A 21,865-nucleotide genomic window follows, 5' to 3' on the forward strand; every position below is an offset into this window, starting at 1 on the left:
GGTTGGGGATGGGCATGATGGGGACGAAGATTCTCGTTGATGTGCCAGGGTATAGGGGTCAGTTTTTAAATGTCAACATAAAAAGTCAACAGATGACCTAATAAATACATGTGTATCTAGGTTAGCCGTCACTGCAATATACGGAAGTTTTCCATTATTAGAGTAATTAGGACCCAGTTTTGGAGCCTTTTTGCAGCCCCCACAGTGTCTTCGGGTCCCCATACTTGTATTACCATGGGAGAACTCTTTGTGTAGTCGCCACAAAAGCGGAACAAGCATGGGTATACATGTACATGTGGACACAGCACCATCACCAATCCCGATCTCCTTCCCCCTCCCCTGACCCATACCCTCCCCTACCCCAACCCCCTACACCCACCTACCCTATCTTCACCCCAGCCGTCCTTACCCACCCCTACACATCCCCACCCTAACCCCTACTCCCTAACCGACCCCAACCCCTACTCCGATCCCTATATATACTGCCCCCTCCCCTTACCCAACCTCTACACCCACCTACCTATCCCCACCCACCCCAACCCAACCCCTACTCAAATTCCTATATCCCTCCCCCTCTCCGACCCCCTCCTAACCCCACCCCTACACCCCAATGTGCTGTTTTCATGATCTTTTTCTTCAGAATTGAAAGAAAAACCCTCACTCTTAATCTCATATCCAAAAACATAAAAATTCACAGATCAAGTTTTTGAAAAAAAAAGGCAAATGTTTCAGGGCTGCATTTTATTAGTTCACCCTGTACTGTTAAGATACTGTAAGATCAAAGAATTATATTTACAAGTATTTTTGACCTTGTACTTCATGAGGAAATCGGTGCTGACTTATTTTACTAAAAGTTTTCCACATGTTGGGAAAAACCTTGATCACAAGTTGGTAGCAAAAGAAATTATTTACATATTGTTACATCCATACATTTCAATAACACTTAGTACTTAGTACCTTTGATGTCTCAACAGCGTTACAACCTTTTTTGAGGGGGGGGGGGGCAGAAGAAAGGATCATTAATTATTAATTAAAGAGTGGGTTTTGTGGACCACAGAAAGCTTGACTTCAACTTGACAACAAATTATTGATGGATAAAATGAGTTTGAAAATAATTTCTTTTTAGATTTTACATTATTTAGCATCATTGTTTTTATTTTGTTTTTTAAATTTTTCTTCAGCTTTCAAGTATCAAAATAATTCATCCATGCTCCCTTGTTCAAAAAGATGAAATCCTGGTTCATACTGCATGAAAATGCGAACGCAGATGTTAAGTTGTGGCCATGAGCAAGTGTTGACACTGCTTATTCGTGCAAAGGTTGAATTCATCTCAACTTGGGTGAATTTCATCACCAACTCTTCCTCGCGAAAGGCGAAGTCCACCATTTAAGAAACTGAGCAGGTTATCTTTCATAATCAGATGAATCAAGAGAGGAAGATGCTTTCTTCCAGAGTTGGTGCCTGTCCTGTGCAAACTGCAATGTCTTACTATGTTCCTCCTAACAGCTTCTTCTATCATCATTGTCTGAAGAAAATGAAAAGACTATCCATCTGAATCAGACGAGTCGCTGGAGGAAGATGCTTTCTTCTTGGAGCTGGTGTCTTTCCTCGGTGATGTCTTACTGTCCTCCTCTTCGCTACTACTGCTGCTACTGTCATCACTGTCATCATAGTCCTCATCGTTGAACTGCTCCGCTTCCTTCTGTGCATCGCTGGTTCCTGTCTCCTCAGTTCCCTCATCTCCATCTCTGTCTTCGTCCTCGTCGTCTTGGTCCGTCTGCTTCAGCTTCCACTGCTTAGCCATAGCCAGCAGCTTGAGGTTGGGCAAGTTGGATTCGTCGTTGGGGAAGATGTAGTCGTAGTATTCCTCCCAACCAGCATCAGACTATGGAGACAAATTTCAGATATTCAACGCAAATGTGAGGGTTGCTGATTTTCAGAAATAATTAAACAGACATTCTCCTTGCAATTTAACCCTAAACCCCTTTGGTGATTTAATACTAGGAACCTTCTTCACACCTACAAATTCCAACTCTAACCCAAACTGTTGGACTCTGATTATGGTGGTATGCCTAAAACCCCATGTAAATCATAATCAGTTTACTAGTGCAGTACTCACTCTAACAAATTCCAACAAATCCTGGTGATGGAGATTGACTGAATGGGAGTTGTTGGGGTTAAGGATCCATTATATGGTTTTGGATGCTAAGCAGGTGCATATGAGACAAATTTGGGGTGATTTTTCAACTCCCAGGAATTTTCATTGATTTTGAAGGATTGAGCAGTGGTCACCCCTCCACAGAACAAATTCAAGAAATAACGGATGACTGTGGAGGATTGAGGCTGTATTCAATTGTTACATGGTGGCAATTCGGACGATTCACAATGCAATGTGCCATGGAGAGTCCATTTTTCAAGTTAGCAGTCGCAAAACATGGCCCATTTGAATGAGTGTCAGTAGACAAGCTAATTTGTTATAGATTGGGGCATAGCGTTCTGCCGCCTTACAAAAAAACACCATATTGATAAAAAGAAAAGAAAAGGGCAAACATATACTCGGATTATATGCTTACGAAACTACTGACTGGAAAAACAAACAATTTCAAATGTCCCGCGCTGCGAATTTGTCGACCATCTCCCACAATGCACTGGGAAAAATGAACTCTCCGTGGCAAACTCTTGGTGGCGCACTGCATTGTGAATCGCCCGAATTTGACCACTTTGAAGGATTGAGGAAGGATCCTATCCAAAAGGGCCTAGGTGGTTAGGGTTAAGATTGCGAAAATAACTTCTGTTTGATAACTTCCTATTATCAGCCCCCACGCAGGGATAAAGGCAAAAAGAACACTAAAATGCAATGAATTTTTCCTAGGTTTAGAATCTGATTTCTCACCCTGTCTTCGGTCTGTATCTTGCGTCTTCTCTTGACCCTGTTTGGCATCTGCTTCTTGACGACTGCCTGGCTTTCCTCGTCGCCACACTCGTCCTACATACAAGGAAACACGTACAGAGTTATGAAAATAAGCTGAAGCATGATGGCAATCCTGTACGAGGACAACGATTAGAGTTGAGATCCAGTCAATCACCAGTCAAATCACAAGCCAGTCTCCACTTAAATCAATACCTTTGTCTCAGTATGTGTAGCGGCCAGTTTGCTTAGATTCGGCAGGGCGTGGCTCCCCGTTGGGCAACTCGTTATAGATACGCGTGTGTTGATTTCGTCACGTCCGTGCAACAAGGTCGCATCTCCTAAAATGGGCCGTACGTGAAACGCGAGTTTCAGAATGTCAAAAGGACATATCTCACTTAAAAATAATCCGGATATACACACAAAGTCAATGGACGTCAAGATACGACCTTGTTGCACGGAGCGTATTCGCGCGAGATACGACTTGGTTGCAGAATGGAGTTACAACCTTGTTGCGCTAATGCGACGATTTCATTGTTTTTTATCACATTTTTCTTGCATTCGTCACATTACATTCGCATCGGAAGAAAACCAGCTAAATTATTACTTGTATTTAAAGTCTTCAAATCGTTCCAGTATATTTCCAGATGCACCAGTTTATTGAATTCTATCGGCCCAGCGTAGCGAGTACCCTTTGTTTTGATTACGTTAGTCGTTTAGTATCTTATAGTTTTAATAATCTTAATAATCTCACTTTTTAGGTTTGTTGTTCACATAATTTAGTATATATGCACCTTGTTTTTGTTCACTTTCTCTTTGAACCCAGTTTGTTAGTTCAGTTTATTCCCTTTACCAGTAACTTTATATATTTCTGGGTTTTTGTATATTTGCAGCAAAACCTTCCGAACTTCCAAGCTTCAAACCTTACAAACTTCAAACCAATTCCGAACTGCAACCTTCCAAGATTAAACAAACCATACTCCATCTGCATCTACATCTTCATAGTAGGCTATGGGCTCCGTGCGCCAACAAAAGAGGGCGCCCTTTTACCTAGCAACGACGTCCCATGGGCGGGACATTTAGCTGGTTGACGCGCACCCTTCCTTGTGTATGACACACCTACACCAGGGGATTTGCACGGTACTATGTACACGCAGTGGTACGGCCGCGCGTTGTGGTATTCAGGTAAGATTGAGTCGGTCGATCACCCCCAACTGCACTTTCTTAGCCGGTGAGGGGGTACTTGTGAACGGAGTGAATAGTATGTTCAAATAGCTTTATTACATGGGACTGGGTGACTGTGCTGATTTGTGATTTGACTTGTGAAGAGTCTATTAACTCAAACAAGGCCAACAAGACAAATCCTGTGATAAAACACGGTGTGGTTGGTGGCCTTACCTCAAAGTCTTTCCACGCCTCTAGTAGCATCAGGCGTTCCTCCTTCTCCTCTGAGTCTCTCAGCGCCTTGCTGGCGTCCTTGTAGATGCACCTGGCCCTCTCCACGCAACCCTCAGCACCCACAGACAGCTCAAACTTGGCAAAGCTGATCCATACCTGATAATAATAAAATGTAAAAGGCCACTATAAACCACAATAACATTTAGGATTTTTTTTCTGAAACCATGGCTTTTTACTAACTTTTGCTTCTGGAGATTTTAAGCCTCTGTCTTGGCTGGTAGATTGAAGTCTGTCACAAGCCAATGTGGCCTATCAGGCAGGCGTTTAATTCCGGTTTCAGTATGAAACAACGGAGAATATTTCTATAGACCTTTATCATGCTGCCAACATTTTAGTCATGTTCCCTGTATCCAATAACAGTACTGAATAATTGTGCAAAAAGGAACCAGACTATTTTTCCTTCCAGCCTCGCTTTGGTTATGTTGATTTGAATGGGGACAAAATCAAGATGGCCGCAACATGATAATAGTCTATTCCCCCTAGATGGGGTGCTAGACCATTGCAGGTTACTCCCCAGCTAATGCCGGTACCCATTTATAATGGGGGTGAAGTGGCTTGCCCAAGGAAACAACGTATGCCCAGCAGCAGGATTCCCATCCCTGACCCCTCTGATCAGGAGTCACGAATCCTAACCACTATGCCACACTCCCCGCATTTTGTAGCAAATATATCCCCCAGCCTTGGCTAAATCTAAGTCTGTTCAAAATGAACACTGCATTCAAATGGTGAGGCCGGAAGTGCAAGTATAGCTGCTTTGCTTCGACACGACCCCTAAACTTCCTAAGCAGATTATTGTTAAGAATCATACTGAATCCTCAAAATTCCTCCACTGTGCACAGTGGGAAACCAATGGCACATTCTTTGTACTTCAATTTTCAAGGGACATCACCTCCATCCCCATGTGGGATTATTTTGCCTTCCTCGATCCTGCAAAATCCATCCAAACCTATCTGTAGATTTCAAAGGGTGTTTGAATGTTACAGTAACAGAGCTTCTTAAAAATTCTGGAGCTACAGATGAAGCAAAAGCCAGAGGTAACAAAAAAAACAAAAATTTAACACCATGGTTATAAAACTTCAAACAAACCTTGACATGCTGTGTCCGCTGAAGCAGACATCGGTACAGCGCCCTCGTCCTTTCGTACTCTTCCTGTTCAATTTCAAAGTCGATGTAGGCCTTCCACAGCACCTCTGGCATGTCCAGCTTGGGTTGGTTGATGGCCAGGTCAAATACCGCCCTCGCCCTGTCCGTGTCGCCCAGGATACCCTCCAGCTCTGTAAACTGGTTGACAAAAAAATGAAACAAAAATCACTATTGCTCGTTCTATTTCTCCGAAAATGAACGCATTTTTAAAATTTACAAACAGTCAACATTATTCCCAAATTATTTTAAATGGGGATGATCCAACTCATCTTTGGAAGTCCTGGTGGGAACTACAGTCCATTTCATCTGAGTATTTCTCTTTCTCATGACAGGTTTAGATTGGCATTTCTTGGAGTTTGTGAATGCTCACCCTTAAGTACACGTACTGTCCAAGCAGTAAATGTGGGATATTCTGTTTTAAAAGCAAATATTGAAGTGTTCTGGGGCCAATTTCACGGCGCTGCTAAGCACAAAAATTTGCTTAGCACAAAAAAGTCTGGCTTATAAAAGCAGGTTACTGGCCAAAACTCCATGTGATGTATATTGCTCGTGATTAGTATTCACATGGAGTTTTGGCTGGTAACTTGCTTTTATAAGCCAGACTTTTTTTGTGCTAAGCAAATTTGTGTGCTTAGCAGTGCCATGAAATTGGGCCCTGGAAGGTGTAATAGCAGAAAGGTTGAAGTGCGATATGTACAGGGTGGATAAAAAACCGAGATATTATTGCTAATTGGAAGAGAAGTAGGGCACATGTGAATCAAAGAGAGATACCCTCTGTTAGGGTTGAATCTCCTCTTTAAAATGACACCCTGATCATGTCATTACATTCACGGTTGACTGAGCAGTGACCAATTTTAAGAAAGGGCCTATTTAGAGAATTGTGCCACTTTTCATGGTGAAATCTCTTTTTTTCCCCACCTGCCTTGATTGGCAACCACAGCCACTTTTCAATTGTGTTTTTTTGTGGTGTCATTTGTCACATAGTGAAAGGCCAATCAAGGCAGGTGGAGAAAAAAGAGATTTCACCATGAAAAGTGGCAAAATTCTCTAAATAGACCCTTTCATATAATTGGTCACTGCTCAGTCAACCCTGAATGTAATGACATGATCAGGGTGTGATTTTAAAGAGGAGATTCAACCCTAACAGAGGATATCTCCCTTTGATTCAAATATGTGCCCTTCTTCTGTTCCAATTAGCAATAATATCCCAGTTTCGTATTTTGGTGACCCGCCCTGCATGTTTCCCGCCCTGTATATATGTGTCCGACCAATGTTTTGGACAATTTAACAGTGTGTCTGATTATAGTTATAATCACAAAGTGGATTTAATTCTTTATGAAACGTATAAGTTAGGTACTACAATGATTTAACGATATTATTCATCAAACTGTTTGGCTGTAGTAGAAATTGGCTCGAAACACCTGGTGTCGGATGTACGCACTCAGACAAAAATATTATTGTTACATTATTACATATGATCATTTTATGTATCCATTAATTAATTTTTCCGTAGCGAGTAACAGCTGCACTGTTGAACATTGTTAGAAATGAACATTTCAATAAAATACAAACAATAAGCTTAAAAATGATATACATTTTTCATTTGTTACATCTGTACCACTGTAAAATTTGGCAGTGAGGTTTATAATTTTGTGAAATTGCCCAAATACAAAAAAAACAAAAAAACATTGCACAACCCGGATCTTCCTCTTCAATCTCCCACAACTCGAGGACCAATCGGTGAGCAGATGGCTGGGTTAGGAGTCATCACATTAATATCCAGGATCAATTTGCTGATAGGTTTATATCCAAAAGCCCATTGTGTCTTAATTGCAGGTTTTGAACAACTTCCCTAGAAAATTCTCAAAACAAAGTTAAAAGATTGTGGTCATTCCACCGGGTTGGGAAGCAGTGCATGTTACATCCATATATTTGGTTTTATTATTAAAAGCATCAATGCATTCTAAACAAGTGCTCAATATAATATCTGTCTTAGGGTGTTCCAATACTTTAGAAAGTTTGAAATCATTTGAATGTACTTTGACAAAAATATGAGCAAAAATGTATTGATTCGGACGTAATTTACACCCTAATACTTATTTTTGCCATTTTTTATATTACCCAAAACTGACAATGCATATTTATAACTGGATGCCTAAGCACCAAGAAAAGCTTTTGTTTTGGTATAGTCAGTATTCAAATATAGCAGAAACAATACCTGAAGTGTGGATTTAACAGTGTAAAAATCACTCAATTGAAGTGTAACATTTTGGTTTTACACCGTGTGAATGTCATGTCCACACAACTGAGCTATCATTTCTGCTCCATTTGATACCTGACTACCTTAACAAAAGCTTTTCTTATTGTGTTGCATGTATAGTAAGAAGTAATTAAGTGAATTTGGGTAATGTTTCACAGAAAAAAAAAAAAAAGGAACAAATATCATATTTGGATGTAACATTGACATGGTGTCAAAGTTACGTCTGAAATGACATTTTTTGCATATTTTTGGCAACATACATTGAAATGATTTAAATATTTCTGCAGTCGTGAAACACCCAACAACAAATATTATGTAGAGCAACTGCTAGCAAGGCATTCATGCTTTTCTTAATATGGTCATATGTCACACATTGTTCCTCAACCTGGTGGAATGGCCCAACTACAGATAAATCCATTCCTGCCAGATGATAGGAGTTGTACAGAATTCTACTACTAGTACTAGCACACCATATAATGAGCCTATGGGCTCCGTGCACAGGTACCCTCTCAATGATAAGAAAGGTGGAGTTGGGGAAGACTCCTGGGAGAGACATTTGAACGCATTGCCAACAATGCCTGAACTCACGCAAAAATGCTATGGCTTTGTGAACATTCAGAATAAAATTAGCCGTGCGTACTTCACGCTATACGCGCGAACCAATACACGCACGCGGTGAGTTCCGTACTTTCAAAAATGGCTTTTTACGAGTTGACGCCTTACCTTCATCCAGGTGGTGCAGTTCTCAGGGTTGAACTCCAGGAATTTCTGGTACAGGATGCGACAGCGATCAAACTCTCTCAGCTGAAGCTCCAGCTCAATGTAACCCTTGAACAGCTTGTCCTTGGGACACTTGCCGATGGCTGCACCCTGTATCAACAGACAACAAAAAATGTGGAAATGTTTGATAAAAAATTGATACAAGTTTGTATTTATGAGACAAGCAGCATTGGCACGACGCACAGGCGCGCGCGGTTGCTATAATTCGTCGGATCAGTGCGCGACATTGCGTATAGCTGCAATTCAAAACAATTCAAAACATGATTCAGCAACTTTTGATTTGAAATTGAGATCCTAGAATGCTGTTTTTCTCGGAATATACAGCTGAAGCTGAGCTGAAACTTCATCAGGTTAGTTGTTCAGTATCCTTCATTAGATTTTGAACACTTTTGTTGCTTCATACGAACAAAATGCACAAATTACAAATGATGGACTATATCTTTAATGCATATTACAGGGCGAGTCAAAAAACGAAACCCAAATGTCGGGACTATTGTTTCAGTGAAGTTCTGCACGTAGCACTTTCAAAATATAGGATATGAAAGCCCAATTCATAAGCTTTCTTTTAGTAGAAGAATCATTCAAATCACTCATGTAATTTTCAAGTTACGGAATTTTAAACACAACCAACGTTTTCAAGTTCTGTCCACGGATCACAAAAAAGGTAAGCGTTCTTTCAGCAAAACAAAAACAAATCGCATAGGAACGTGTGTGAATTGTTTTCGCTTTAATGAAAGAACACGCACCTTTTTTGTGAAAACGGTGGTTGTGTTTAAAATTTCACATTTTCGCAAAATGCAACATAGCTTGGTGCCAAAAGGAGCCACCGGTAAGGAAGTGGCAGCAAACTTCGGTGCAAAAAGGAGACCATGGTAGTGAAAGGGTTAAGTTTCATACTGTCTTTGTTTATAATCGTTCTTGTCATCCTGTATCTTCTTTGTTTTTTATTTTCAGGGGACTCGCACTCGACAAGCTTTGCTTTTTGTGGGTCCCCTGCATCTCTAGGTGGTGTTATTCAAATGTTATTCTTATCTTTATATTCTAAAAATGCATGAATCATAGTAAATTCTAAGTACAAACTGTATTCTTTTATGCCTTGAGATGAAATAAAGTAAATTAAAGTTTTCAAATTGAAATATGCTTTCGATATTCAACACTAATACCTGTTTTTTCCCCAGATCCTATCAAATGTGATGTAAACTGATGCACAGACTGGCCCCTTACCAGGATTTTCCTTGCTAAGCTGAGGTTCTTCTGTCGGATCTCAAAGTGGGCAAACATCAGCCAGACCTTGGCAAACGTGAACTTCTTGTGTGGTATCATGTCCAGGCACGCTTTGTAAACCTGCCGGGTCCTCTCTGAATCCTAAGACAAGACAAGGAAGGTACATTTATGTTGTGTCTCGGAGGTGTTTGGTTCAGCTTTGGCTCTAGAATCACTGAGAAGATAAATGAAATGTCTGAGCCAAATTGAAATTATCTTAACTGGTCTCATATAGTAGGATGTGATCTTCTTGAAACTAAAACCGAGCATGGCTCCATATTGGGCTGGCGCATGAGCTTAAACCGAACTGAAGCTAAAAACCCTGGGATTATTTCATTTTCTTATGTATATTCTTTAGATAGTTGGAAAGAGTGTCAGGTATGTATGTAGTGTACAGTCGAACCCTGATAAAAAGAGCACTGCTAATACAAGGTCCTGCTTATAACAAGCAAAACTTTAGGTCCCAAGTCTTTGTTTTTCTTTGTTTTCCTTTGTTTTTCGTTACTGTTAATACAAGGTACCTGTCAAGACAAGGTAATTCGTAAAGTCCCAATGACCTTGTTATAAAGGTGTTCGACTGTATTGTATTTGTATGCAGGGCCCAATTTCATGGCCCCACTAATTCCGTGCTTATAATCACCATTTTGTGCTAACTTCGCTGGCAGAGAAATTATGTGCTTACCCTGTAAGCACAGAATCCTTACCTGCTACAGTAAGCAGGGATTTTTACGCTAATGGTAAGAAGAGCCATTAAAAGGGGCAGTAGGGAACCCTGAGGCACACAGAAGTAACAAAGAGACTGGAACAAAAATGTGAAGTTCTTGATAACATCCTGAACGTCAATTACAATGCTGTGTTTTGGTTTACTTTGCAGAAATTTTAAAAAGAAGTAGTTTTTTGGCCATTTTTCCCCACAAAGTCAGACAGATTAGCACTGGAGGCCATGCTGATGTGTTAAAAACTTGATGACGGTTAATGCTAGTCTCTGCATGGCGTTAACTAATATGACCACAATGTGTCTGTAGTAAACATACTGTATGTGTTTGTCAGGGGGGGGGGGCCTGAATGAGCCTTTTTTCAGTGTTTACATTTTTATAACCCTAACTCCCTAGGCCTTTTTGCTAGGATGTAGCCTCAATCCTGCAAAATCCTCCAATTAGCCTCTTGGAAAAGTAGCATATAGCCTGCGGCAGTGAATGTCAATATGTTGAGGCTTGGCCAGTGACATCCTGGAGCAGTACGGAGGATTTCAAGCATCATCCAGGCCTATATTTATGCATGGCTGAGCAAAAACAACACAAGGTCCGGCCCAAGACCTTGACAAAGGGCATACTACGAAATCAGTCACACACTTTTGCCATGTAGCCTCAATCCTCTGCGTTGGCAAAGCGGATTTTGAAGGATTCAGGGCGGTTAGGGTTCAAAAGAAACCTTAAACATTAAGGGTGAACCACCTTCTGTCTTTGGAAACACACCTTAGCGTTCAGTTCCTCATACAGAGCATAGTTGATCCACAGATAGATGTAGCGTCTCCAGAGACGTTTCTCCTGGGCTGGGGGGACGTTGGCAATGGCCCGCTCATAGATCTCACGTACCGTATCCTCGTTACCGTCCGTCTCCAGTAGGCGCAGGTAGTCAAACCATGCGTCGTAGTTGCTGGGGTTTGCTTTGACTTCCTGAAATTGAAAAACAGAATGAGGATTCAATATCAATAATATAAAAAACAATTATAACCTTAATAATGCCATACCTAACAAAATGCAACCGGTGTAACAAAAGCTGTCAGACTTTACTGCTTGGGGTGTCCCGGATATACTGAATACTCGAATATTCGATCCTCAACCGCATTCGAATAGCTTTTTGTCGGTTTCAATATTAGAAAACAAAAAACTATGCACATACACACACAACTCTAATGATATTTTATCGTAAAGTAGCAGCGATTTATTGTCAGGTGCCACCATATGGGAATCTGCACACACATATTTCTGACTTTGTTTCTGGAGGTGTGCCAACCCAATGTGAAAGACTGTCAGTTTAGGGGTACATTACCCATCCTGACAGATTCCAACAAAACATGCCATTGGGGTTTGATGGGTTGAGTTCTGTTAGGGTTAAAGACTTTTATGAATAGAACACATTAATTGAGTAAAGACACTGAACCTCATCCTCCTGGGTCCATCAAAAGCAAGGAGGTTTTGAAGGATTTTGCTGTTATGTGGCATCAAACAGGTTCAGGATTTAACATGAATGCAAACAAATTTCTATGTTCAATCTAAGTTTTCCAAAAGTTATTGACAAAGTAATCCCACCTCTTCATACTGGAAGCGTCTTTTGCTGACGATGATGTCCTCAATGCCAGCCCGATCCCCATATCTCTTCTCATGGATGGTGTAGGATTTGAAGAGATCCTCGGCATGCTGTTTGGGAATCTTGTCCAAGGCATATTTGTAGATCACCCTTGCCCTCTCATGCTGCGTCAAAGGAAAAGGTTTTAAAAAAAGGACAACAAAATATGTCAGATCAAATCAAACTTGCAAGATTTCAATTATGAGACCTTGTTTCTTAACTTGGTAGAGGTTCGCAGACAAACTATGTGAAGTAAAAAGAGCAGGGATGTAGTCGAGTCCATCACAAGTCCAGTCACATGCCCATCACAAGTCCAGTCACAAGTAAATCACAAGTCCAGTCACAAGTAAATCACAAGTCCAGTCACAAGTAAATCACAAATCCAGTAACAAGTAAATCACAAGTCCAGTCACAAGTCCAGTCACAAGTCCAGTCACAAGTAAATCACAAGTCCAGTCACAAGTAAATCATAAGTCCAGTCACAAGAAACAGTGGATGTTACAAACACCAATGAATGCCTTTGTCAAAGCTGATTTGAATAACTTGTGAGTTGAATTGGGACTGGAGGACTTGTGATGGACTTCACTGCATCCCTGAGAGATATGGTTTTGAGAAGACTCAGGAGTGTCTACCTCGACATTCCAGTCAGTATACTCTGACTCTCTCTTGGAGAAACACCTCAGGTTCTTCTCAAAGCTACCTCTCTTAGAGAGTGAGTCACTTTCTAACAGAGAATAATAATCAGAGATGAAACTGGCATGTGGCAAAAAAAATCGGAAAATAGGCCGAACAAAAATACGTGTCCGAAATCTGGGCCGCGCTGCCATTACACACATATACATGCTTGTACAATACACTCCATGCCCAATTTCCGGACACCAACTCCTGCTTTATTTTTGATTCAAACAAAATTTTACGATGAAAAAAAAAAACGGTTAGTGTTTTCATTGCATAGAATGCCTGAATTACGGTTAGAGTAATGGAGTCATCAATAAAGAAGTTCACTTCTTACTTGAGAAAGTCGAGGGAAAAGTCCAAAAGACAAGGGCTCCGTTCATGGTGCTTCAATCATGTCCATGATTCAACCACTTGCATTCATACATGGGAAAATATCAGGCATTATCGTCTTTCTCTTCCAACAAATGCCAGTGAAATGTTTCGCTAATGCTCTCTTCGCTATCCTCGAGATAATCATCATGATTTTTAAAGCATTGCATTTTGTACAACTGAATCTGAAACCTCCGAATATCGCACAACATAATGATTTCATCTTCAGGATCCTTCACAAGGCTACCCGTCCCGGCCAGCCATGTGCTAGCGGACGGTACGGTGGTGCGGTACGTACGCTGGTACCATTGTATATTCGCACGCACGTGCGACACAGTGATTTTTCCATGTCACCTGTCAATGTTAAACCTTTTGTCCAGCCGGAGAAGGCTCCGATCAGTGTTATGCCCTGTGTTTCTACCGTTGAAACTCTCCAATAACGACTGGTGAAAGAGAATAAAACTACGTTCGCGATGATTTTAACACGACATTTCCATCGACTTTTCTTCGAAATTATGATTGAAATAAAATGACATTTTGTGAATAAATCATCAGAAAATCAAATTTTGTGGGACACACTGTAAAAAAATCGGAAATTTCGTTGGAAAATTCAAAAAGTCGGTTTTCCGATTTAAATCGGAAAAGTTTCATCTCTGAATAATGCGTATTTATAAAGCGCACATATCCACCATTATTGGTGCTCAAGAGGCTACATCATTATTACCCTGCTCATTAGGCCAATGAAACATTCTGAATACCATCTCAGCTCCCTGGGGAGTATACAGCTCGATGCTGCCATTTCGGCACAAAGCAGCTAAAAATCAACCACTATAATAACCATCTCTGCCCTCACAGGTAACCATTTACTCCTGGGTGGAGAGAAGCAATGAGTAACAAAGTGCCTTGCCTAAGGGCACACACATCATGGCCGCAGGCTGGACTCACAACCTGCAGAATTATCCGCAGACCACAAATTCAATGCTCCAGACCCCGAGGCCACGGCACTCCACAAAAATGTCCACAAACCTCTCCGTGCAAAACCTCAAATTGCATTCATCTTCTCATTCAGTTCGTATAATCTATCTCTCAATGAGCTCACTGCAAACAAATTCTAATAACGTTAAACTGGACCTTGGATTATTTTGGGGTTCTTTTCAATAATGATCGTTTGCGGAGTCAGCAAACTTTGCGATAAAACTTAAGTCCATAGTTACTGGCAAGCAGTGAGTTCTGCATGCCCATTTGCATTATATAACAAAGTGCCTTTGTTATGCTAATGTGCACCTGACACATTTGAGTGGATATGTAGCAATATAATTATCTGTGCATATCATTGGCTTGAAATAGCGACTGCCGAAGACAAGCCACCGATATCAACTCGATTCAAATTGCACATTGATTTCCACAGGCAAAGAATAAAAAAGGCCCCGTACCTCTTTCTGTCTCTCTTCAAATTTTGAAAACGCCACGTAGAGTTTTTCGTCCATGTGCTCCTCTCCGAAGAACTCCACGGCCCTTTCAAAGACCTTGCGGGCACTGGAGACGTAGTTGTTGTGTTCCTCAAAGCTGGCAAAACGAATCCAGTTCTTGATCTCGGGGTGGCAGATGACAAGTGTGAGGAGTCAAGGAGAATCATCCAAAGATTATTAAAAAAAGACTTTGCAAGTTTGTAAGTTGTAATTATCTGACACAAAATGACAAGCTTATGGCAATATAGTGTAAATTTCAAAATTTCATGTAAGGCCAGAGAATGTTCCTAATTTCAAATACTTTACAAGCAAAAACAAAAAAGGACAGGGCTAGGGGTTGAGGGTTAACCCTTGCAATTTTCTGCATGAGGCATTTACCCTCCATATGTGACCGGCTCCACAAAAAAAGGGTTTTATGTCGCAAAAAAAGTGAAATTGAGTTATATACATGGTTGGAAAGCCCACAACCTAAGCTTTCATTTGGTACATGTATATAATAGAGCTCCATAGCCCCTCCCGTTCTGGAGATATGACGTGTTTACATATATCCCTAACAGTCCTGAATCCTCCAATTTTAATACGATTTTGCACACCCCCTAGGGAGTTTTAGGGTTACTTTCTAGGAGTTCAAATTACACAACTGAGAAAACAGGCTTTGAAATAGCTGGCTCTGTTTTAGACATTTTCAACATTTCTGTGAATGAAACCTAAAACTGTACGTATCAAAGATGTCATTCATGACCAAAAAAAATGAAAATCACATGTTGAAGAAATTTTCACCCTCTCAACGTTAAAGTGGGCCATTTTTACATGATAATGCACAGCGTGACTTAATACCCTTTTTTGTGGAGCCGGTCACATATGGAAGGATGCACAAGGCTGACACCAAAAATACCAATAGAGGTATTTCATGGAATGCATGATATAATAACAAGAAACATAGACTTGCATATTAGAGAATCGCTGTTGTTATCTTGGAGTGTCTAGCAGCTCACCTCTGGTCAAATGTGGCAGACATTATAGGTTCATGCAATAAACACAGGTCACTCTTTTCCACCAAATATATTTATTCACCATATCCCTCCCAGATCCTTGAAAACCTAATTGGATGGTTTGGAGGATTTTGCAGAATTCAAGAAGGTACAGGCAAGTCAATAAAACTTTACAATGGCCACAATGCCCCATGAATTTGAAGTAAAAAAAAGTCCTTGTATTTCCTACACAATGGAAGATTTAGGAGGATTGAGGAAGATGATGATCACAGTGGCCTCTATGCCAATTGGAAAAAGTGTCCAGCAGACCTTAAAAGTGTAATGTCCAAAGTACAGAATGCTGGAGGAATCAACAGGAAATGGAGGAATGGAAATGGAGGAATCAATGAGAAATTGAGAAATCATCAGGAAATGGAGGAATCAGTCCGGTTTGTTAGTAAAAACGTCATACACGCGCGCGCACCCCTGATTACTAGCGCCCATTGGATAAACGCTCGAGGTGCGTTAACTTCCGGTTCCATTCATGCTATGCTACACCGTGTGAAGTACGCTTGGCTGAATTGAGATGACGTCACACTAACAAACCGGATAGGAAAGCAGGAATCAATAGGAAATGCAGGAATCACTAGGAAATGCAGGAATCAATAGGAATGGAGGAATCAATAGGAAATACAAGAATAGGAAAATGGAGGAATCAACAGGAAATGAAGGAGAAAAAACATGGAAATCTATTAAATAGGAAATATATCATGCCTCGCATTACACACGCACCACTGACTACGGTGGATTTGGGACGATGCGAGACCTTCAGAGCTAAAATGCCAAGGGAGCGACAGGGTCGCCGATATTCCAAAGGATATATCTCTCGTAGATGTTGCGTGCCCGGTCCACCTCCTTGTACCTCAACTCCATCTTGATGAAGGACAGCCAGGCTTGCTCTTCGGGCTCCCACTGCATCCAGCGCTCAAAGACCTGCCGTGCCCCAGCCACGTTGCCGATCATCTCCTCCATGTAGGTGTACTTGTACCAGAACTGCTTGGCCCTCGGCAGGATGGTGATGGCCCGGTCCCAGATGTTACGGGCGTGGTTGATCTGCTTATGTCTGAGGAGGGAATCGATCAGGAGGCAAAATGAAAAAGAAAGTAAACGGCCTTCTTTTTTGATAAGCGTGTTTGGCTGGTACAACATGCACAGTTGTGATAGCCCTAACCTTGCTAAATGCAACAGAATGCACCAGTGGTAAAAAGTTGTTGCAAGTTGTTGCATTTAGCAGTCTCCTGATCTGATGCATTGCACCCCTGCATTCTGTTGCATTTGGCAGGGTAGGTACTTGGTACCAAGGCTGGCATGTATTAGTTCACTGCATTCTGTTGCATTTGGCAGGGTGCCTAGGGAATACCACGTGGGGGTTAGGGTTAATTATGGTGTTCAACTCATGTACATGTATGTGGGTTCGACCACTGACGAGAACTTGGTGCTTGTGCTCTTGGGCAAGACACTTTACTACAATTGCCTCCCTCCGCCCAGGAGCACAAATGGGTACCTGTGAGGGTAGAGACCAGATTGTACTGATCTTGAGCTGCTGCAGACAAGAATGGTCTCATGGCATGATGAACAGGGGTAATATTTGTGCAGCGCTTTTGAGACCTTTGGTACAAACTGGTCTTTTGAGCCAAATCAGCAACCAAAACAAAATATTGCACATTTCCCTAAACTCTAACTCCCCAGGTAGTGTATTAATTAAAGCAACAGGCTAACCAGGGCTGTCATTTATGAATACAGCTTACCCTCTTCTGTTATATCAAGGTTTTGTTCCCCTACATCTTTCTTCAACCCAAAAAATGTACAGACAACCATACTGAGGTTTCCCTTATTGTTAATTCTCATTGCTACTACATGTACCTCATGACTGATCTGCCGAAGTCAAATTCAGGTAAAAAAATGAAGCCAAGTTGGGAGATGGGATAAGGAACACTTTCATATCCCTCACTTTAAAAAAACAACTGAGTGACCTTCAGTTAATTTTTTTTCTCATGAATTAGGAATTCTTTTCTGGGAAATACAGGTGTCTGTCTCAGTGCATTGTAAGGCTTGTGTGCTAATTTCTAATATCCAAACAACCTTTTAGCCTTAACTGTCCCAAAACCTCCCAAATCCTCTTTGCAAAATGGAGGATTTTGCAGGATTGAGGCTATATGGTAAAAGTGTGTGGCTGATTTCAGAGGATGCACTGTGTCAAGGTCTTGGGCCGGACCTTGTGTTGTTTATAAATGCTCAGTAGTGCATAAATTTAAGACTAGATTATAGTTGAAATCCTCGGCACTGCCCCAGGATGCAGGAATGAGGCAGTGGTCACCCCTCCAAGGACCACATTAAAAAAATAACAGATGATTTTGGAGGATTGAGGCTGTATGCAATTTTGACATGGAGGAAGTTGGAGGATTTTGCAGGATTGAGGTCATATCTTAGCATAAATGCCTAGGGAGTTAGGGTTCATGTGATCATCAAACTCGCTTTTTTAACACATTGGCATAAATAAAGAGATAAATGTATTTATAAACAATTAATCAAAGGCAGATTCTGATGCCAATATCTTTTCTTTTTAAAACTCAATCCAAAAAAAAATAAAAAAATAAAAAATAAAAATATACAGGTTGCTACTCACTTCATTTCCATTTCAGCATACTTCAGCCACAGTGTTATGTTCCTGTGATCCACATCAAGCGCTCTTTCATGTACTGACCGCGCTCTGCATAAATTTAAAAAAAAACATGGATGTTTAAAGTTCTTTGAGTTGAACAAAAGAATTTGGTCGTACCTGGTTGAATTCTGACACCTATCAATGAGGAGAGTATTGTAAGAATATATCCTTATACAAGGTGTCAAATATCTATGTCAGTGTTTATTTATACAGCTTGACACAATATTGTCACATTGTTATATTATATTCATAAATACCTAAGACAGTTTAACCATTCCTATTGGTCGAAAGCCTGTCACGTGGCCAGTTTTAAACGGTTGATAAAGACCGGCTGGCTGGTCTTAAACGATTTTCCAGTGTAACATGAAATTTGGACTCCTATGAAATCCAGTCCCAGTACCGTTTTATTGGTTGAACGTTCACAATCCTCACACAGGCATGCACAATACTACCAGTGAGTCTATATATTTCATAGTCCTAAATTCACACTACATGTACATCGGCACAACTGCGTTCTGTGCCACATCGCATAGTGCGAGAACATTTTCATTCAAATGGGAAACAAAATTTGCAATAATTAATAAGGGTGAATATTAGTTAACAAAAATGAACACTTGCGTGTATATTGCCCAAATGGGAATTCACACACTATTCTGAAATTCATGATGATTGAAAATGTGAAAAGAAACACCAATAACAGTCATAGTATCAGACCAGTTCTGAAATCAATATTGGAGGCACTTGTTTCTGCGTAAGGCCCCCCCCAAAAAAATAGTCTGTCTCTGGTCAGACCGTTTTATTTTTTTTTTGGTGTTTTTTTGTTTTTTTTCTAGCTTGAATTGTACAGATAAGGTGGATACTATTATGCTTTTTTGTGTCCTCATTATACATTGGTGTCTTCCATAATTTGCCTTGGTGCCCTTTATCATTTGCCTTGGTGCAATTTCCCCATGCATTGGTGCTCCTTGGTACAAAAAATTTGAGGAGGTGCGGCAATGGAGGGCGCTGTTGTAGCTTCCGTGTTAATTTGAAGAAAAAAAAAAGGTTGATGCGCATGATTAAAATCGACGCGCGCGCTGACCAGAGACCAAGTATTTTTTTTGGCCCAATCACCAGTTTCAACTGGTCTTGAGAAAATGATCTACTCCCCGTACCTGTCAATCTCCCTCTGGCTTTCCTCCCAGCTGGCATACTTGATCCAGTTGGTGACGCTGGAGCGATTCTTACGGATGTTATCCTCAAACTCTTTCCTCTTCCTGAGCCGGTACTCTTGGAGTTCATCTGGATCAGTGATCTTCTGCTTTGGGGGCTATTTTTCGGAGGGTAGTTTGAGGTAGGGGAATTAAAAAAGAAGAACATATCAACATTAATAAATATTGATAAAGGAAAAACAACACCTGGCTTGGGTGACAATCGTAACTCCCTAGGGGGTGTGCAAAATCATATTAAAATTGGAGGACTCAGGACTGTTAGGAATAGCTATCATCCCCCAACCTAAACACTCATTAACCCTAACCGAACTCAACCCATCAAAGCCCAACAGCAGGTGTTGTTGAAGTCTGTTAGAATGGGTGCAGTCCCCCTAAAACTGATGTTTTTTTGCATTGGGTTTGGCATACCTCTAGTAACTAAGTCCAACAGTGTGTACGTATGATTTCCCATATGGGTGTTGGAATTTGCCAGGATGGGTACGGTTCCTAGTAATTTATACTAGGGAGTCTCATATTGGGTCTCATATTTCTCATAAACTTTATTTACCTTTCTTTAATAATAGACATATCTCCAGCGCCTTGAGTACCTAATAGTTGGTAGATACGTGCGCTATATAAGACTCCGATATTATTATTATTATTATTATTAACAACCCTCCTATGCAAACATACATTCTGTTGCAGTCAAAATCAATCAAGTTACTGTTTACAACAGTTAAGAATTCCCAGCCTACATAAAGCAGGATTGACTGACTGGGACTGATAAGTAACTTGATACAGCTATGCTTTGACTCCGGGAGAGTGATAAAACAGCTGTGACCACAACTTGTCTGTTTTGTCTGTTGACCCACTTTGAATAGTCACAGTGCTTGCTTGACATATGATCTGACTGCTGGTGACTAGCCTTTGTTAAAAGTATAGCAGGGGAAGCGATAGTGAATTTTGACTGTCTGTGAATGCTTACATAGCAGGAGGGTTAACCTGAGGTTGATTGGTTCTTTTAGTTGTGAATAAATGATAGATCTCTTTCAAGTGACTCACCGGGGGAACCAGCTCCAATTCTCTCTCTTTGGCCTCTCTCAAAATCTGTTCTGCTGTGATCTGAACCTCTGCTGGCATACGGTTCTTGACCTAGATGAACAAAACCAAATAGAATAAGAATAAACTATAAAAGTGTTAAAAATCTAGTTAAGAGTTCCACATGCGCAAAATGTAGGGAGTCCCACCAGTGGGTACACGACTACTCATCTTACACCAGATGACTGTAATACAATGTTAAGATTCTGCTAAATAAATCCACATCAAAATCAAATGTTACAAATCTGCCAAATCACCCAGTATTGCTGTTCCATTGTAATTGTGCAAGAGTTTGTTTAAGGGATCTTAACAAAAATGAATCTTTTTCAAAACCAAAATACATGTATGTGCAATTGTGCATGGTACAATCATGACAATCATGTGCTATATTTATATATACAATGTAGGCCCTATTTCTCTAATCTTTTTCTTTTTCCTTTAGCAAAAAACAATCTACATTTTCTGTGCAACTCATTTTTGTATGCAAATATTCTGTCAAATTTAGCCGACATTTGGCTAGAACGGTCAGTTGGTCACTGTAACCACAGTTTCCGATCAAAATAGTATACTTTTACTGTCATGACTGTAGCATACATGTAGATCAAAGGGTGGCTAACGCTAGCATGGCTAGGTAAATAAAATAGCCACGTTCACAGGTCTACAAAAGTACAATGGTCTAGTGCACAGGAAATCCTTCAAAATATCATCAGTTGAAAAATAGGAAATAATGTAAAAAAATACAAGTTCCGATTTTATTTTTACTTCAACAAGTTATTTGAAATGAATAATCTGACATGTCTGATGATAGTCATTGGTGAAGAGTGTCGGAAATAGGGAACTTTTCCCTATTCATATGCGTTTTCAAGAACTCACTGAACTAAAACCTTACTAATTCAGCTAGATAACAAACGTACAACCATATCTGCGGGAAAATTGCAACATTTTACCTTTGCCACCTTTGGCACTTTATGTTTTGCTGTCGAAGACGCCATGATCAGAATCCAGGACGAAATACTAAGCACAGCGCATGTAATTTCTTGTCGGAAAACAAACGTACTTCTCAATAAATATGAACTCTTGAGGGCGCTTTCTGTTGTAGGGGATTATTTAAAAATTTTAATTGTTTAGGCAAAAACAATTTTTTACGTAAAAGTATTTCGCTACATAAATATTTATAACACTTATTTATAATTTATTTGTTTGAGTA

General features: G+C 40.5%; 1 protein-coding gene across 1 annotated transcript; it reads right to left on the bottom strand.

Moving 5' to 3' along the window:
* Positions 1 to 722: 722 nt before the first annotated feature.
* LOC119741165 (crooked neck-like protein 1) lies at positions 723 to 21,751 on the bottom strand. Its single transcript, XM_038216871.1, has 14 exons — positions 21,606 to 21,751; positions 20,623 to 20,712; positions 19,525 to 19,679; positions 18,335 to 18,418; positions 16,530 to 16,771; positions 14,642 to 14,820; positions 12,125 to 12,286; positions 11,288 to 11,488; positions 9,774 to 9,914; positions 8,493 to 8,639; positions 5,453 to 5,647; positions 4,307 to 4,462; positions 2,894 to 2,986; positions 723 to 1,885 (listed from the first exon to the last, which is right to left on the bottom strand). Exons 1-14 carry the CDS (start codon positions 21,648 to 21,650, stop codon positions 1,544 to 1,546), a joined length of 2,232 nt encoding a protein of 743 aa, XP_038072799.1. The 5' UTR covers positions 21,651 to 21,751; the 3' UTR covers positions 723 to 1,543.
* Positions 21,752 to 21,865: the final 114 nt, after the last annotated feature.

Source organism: Patiria miniata, unplaced genomic scaffold, assembly GCF_015706575.1.
Source record: "Patiria miniata isolate m_02_andy unplaced genomic scaffold, ASM1570657v1 HiC_scaffold_5, whole genome shotgun sequence".
Classification (NCBI taxonomy): Eukaryota; Metazoa; Echinodermata; class Asteroidea; order Valvatida; family Asterinidae; genus Patiria; species Patiria miniata.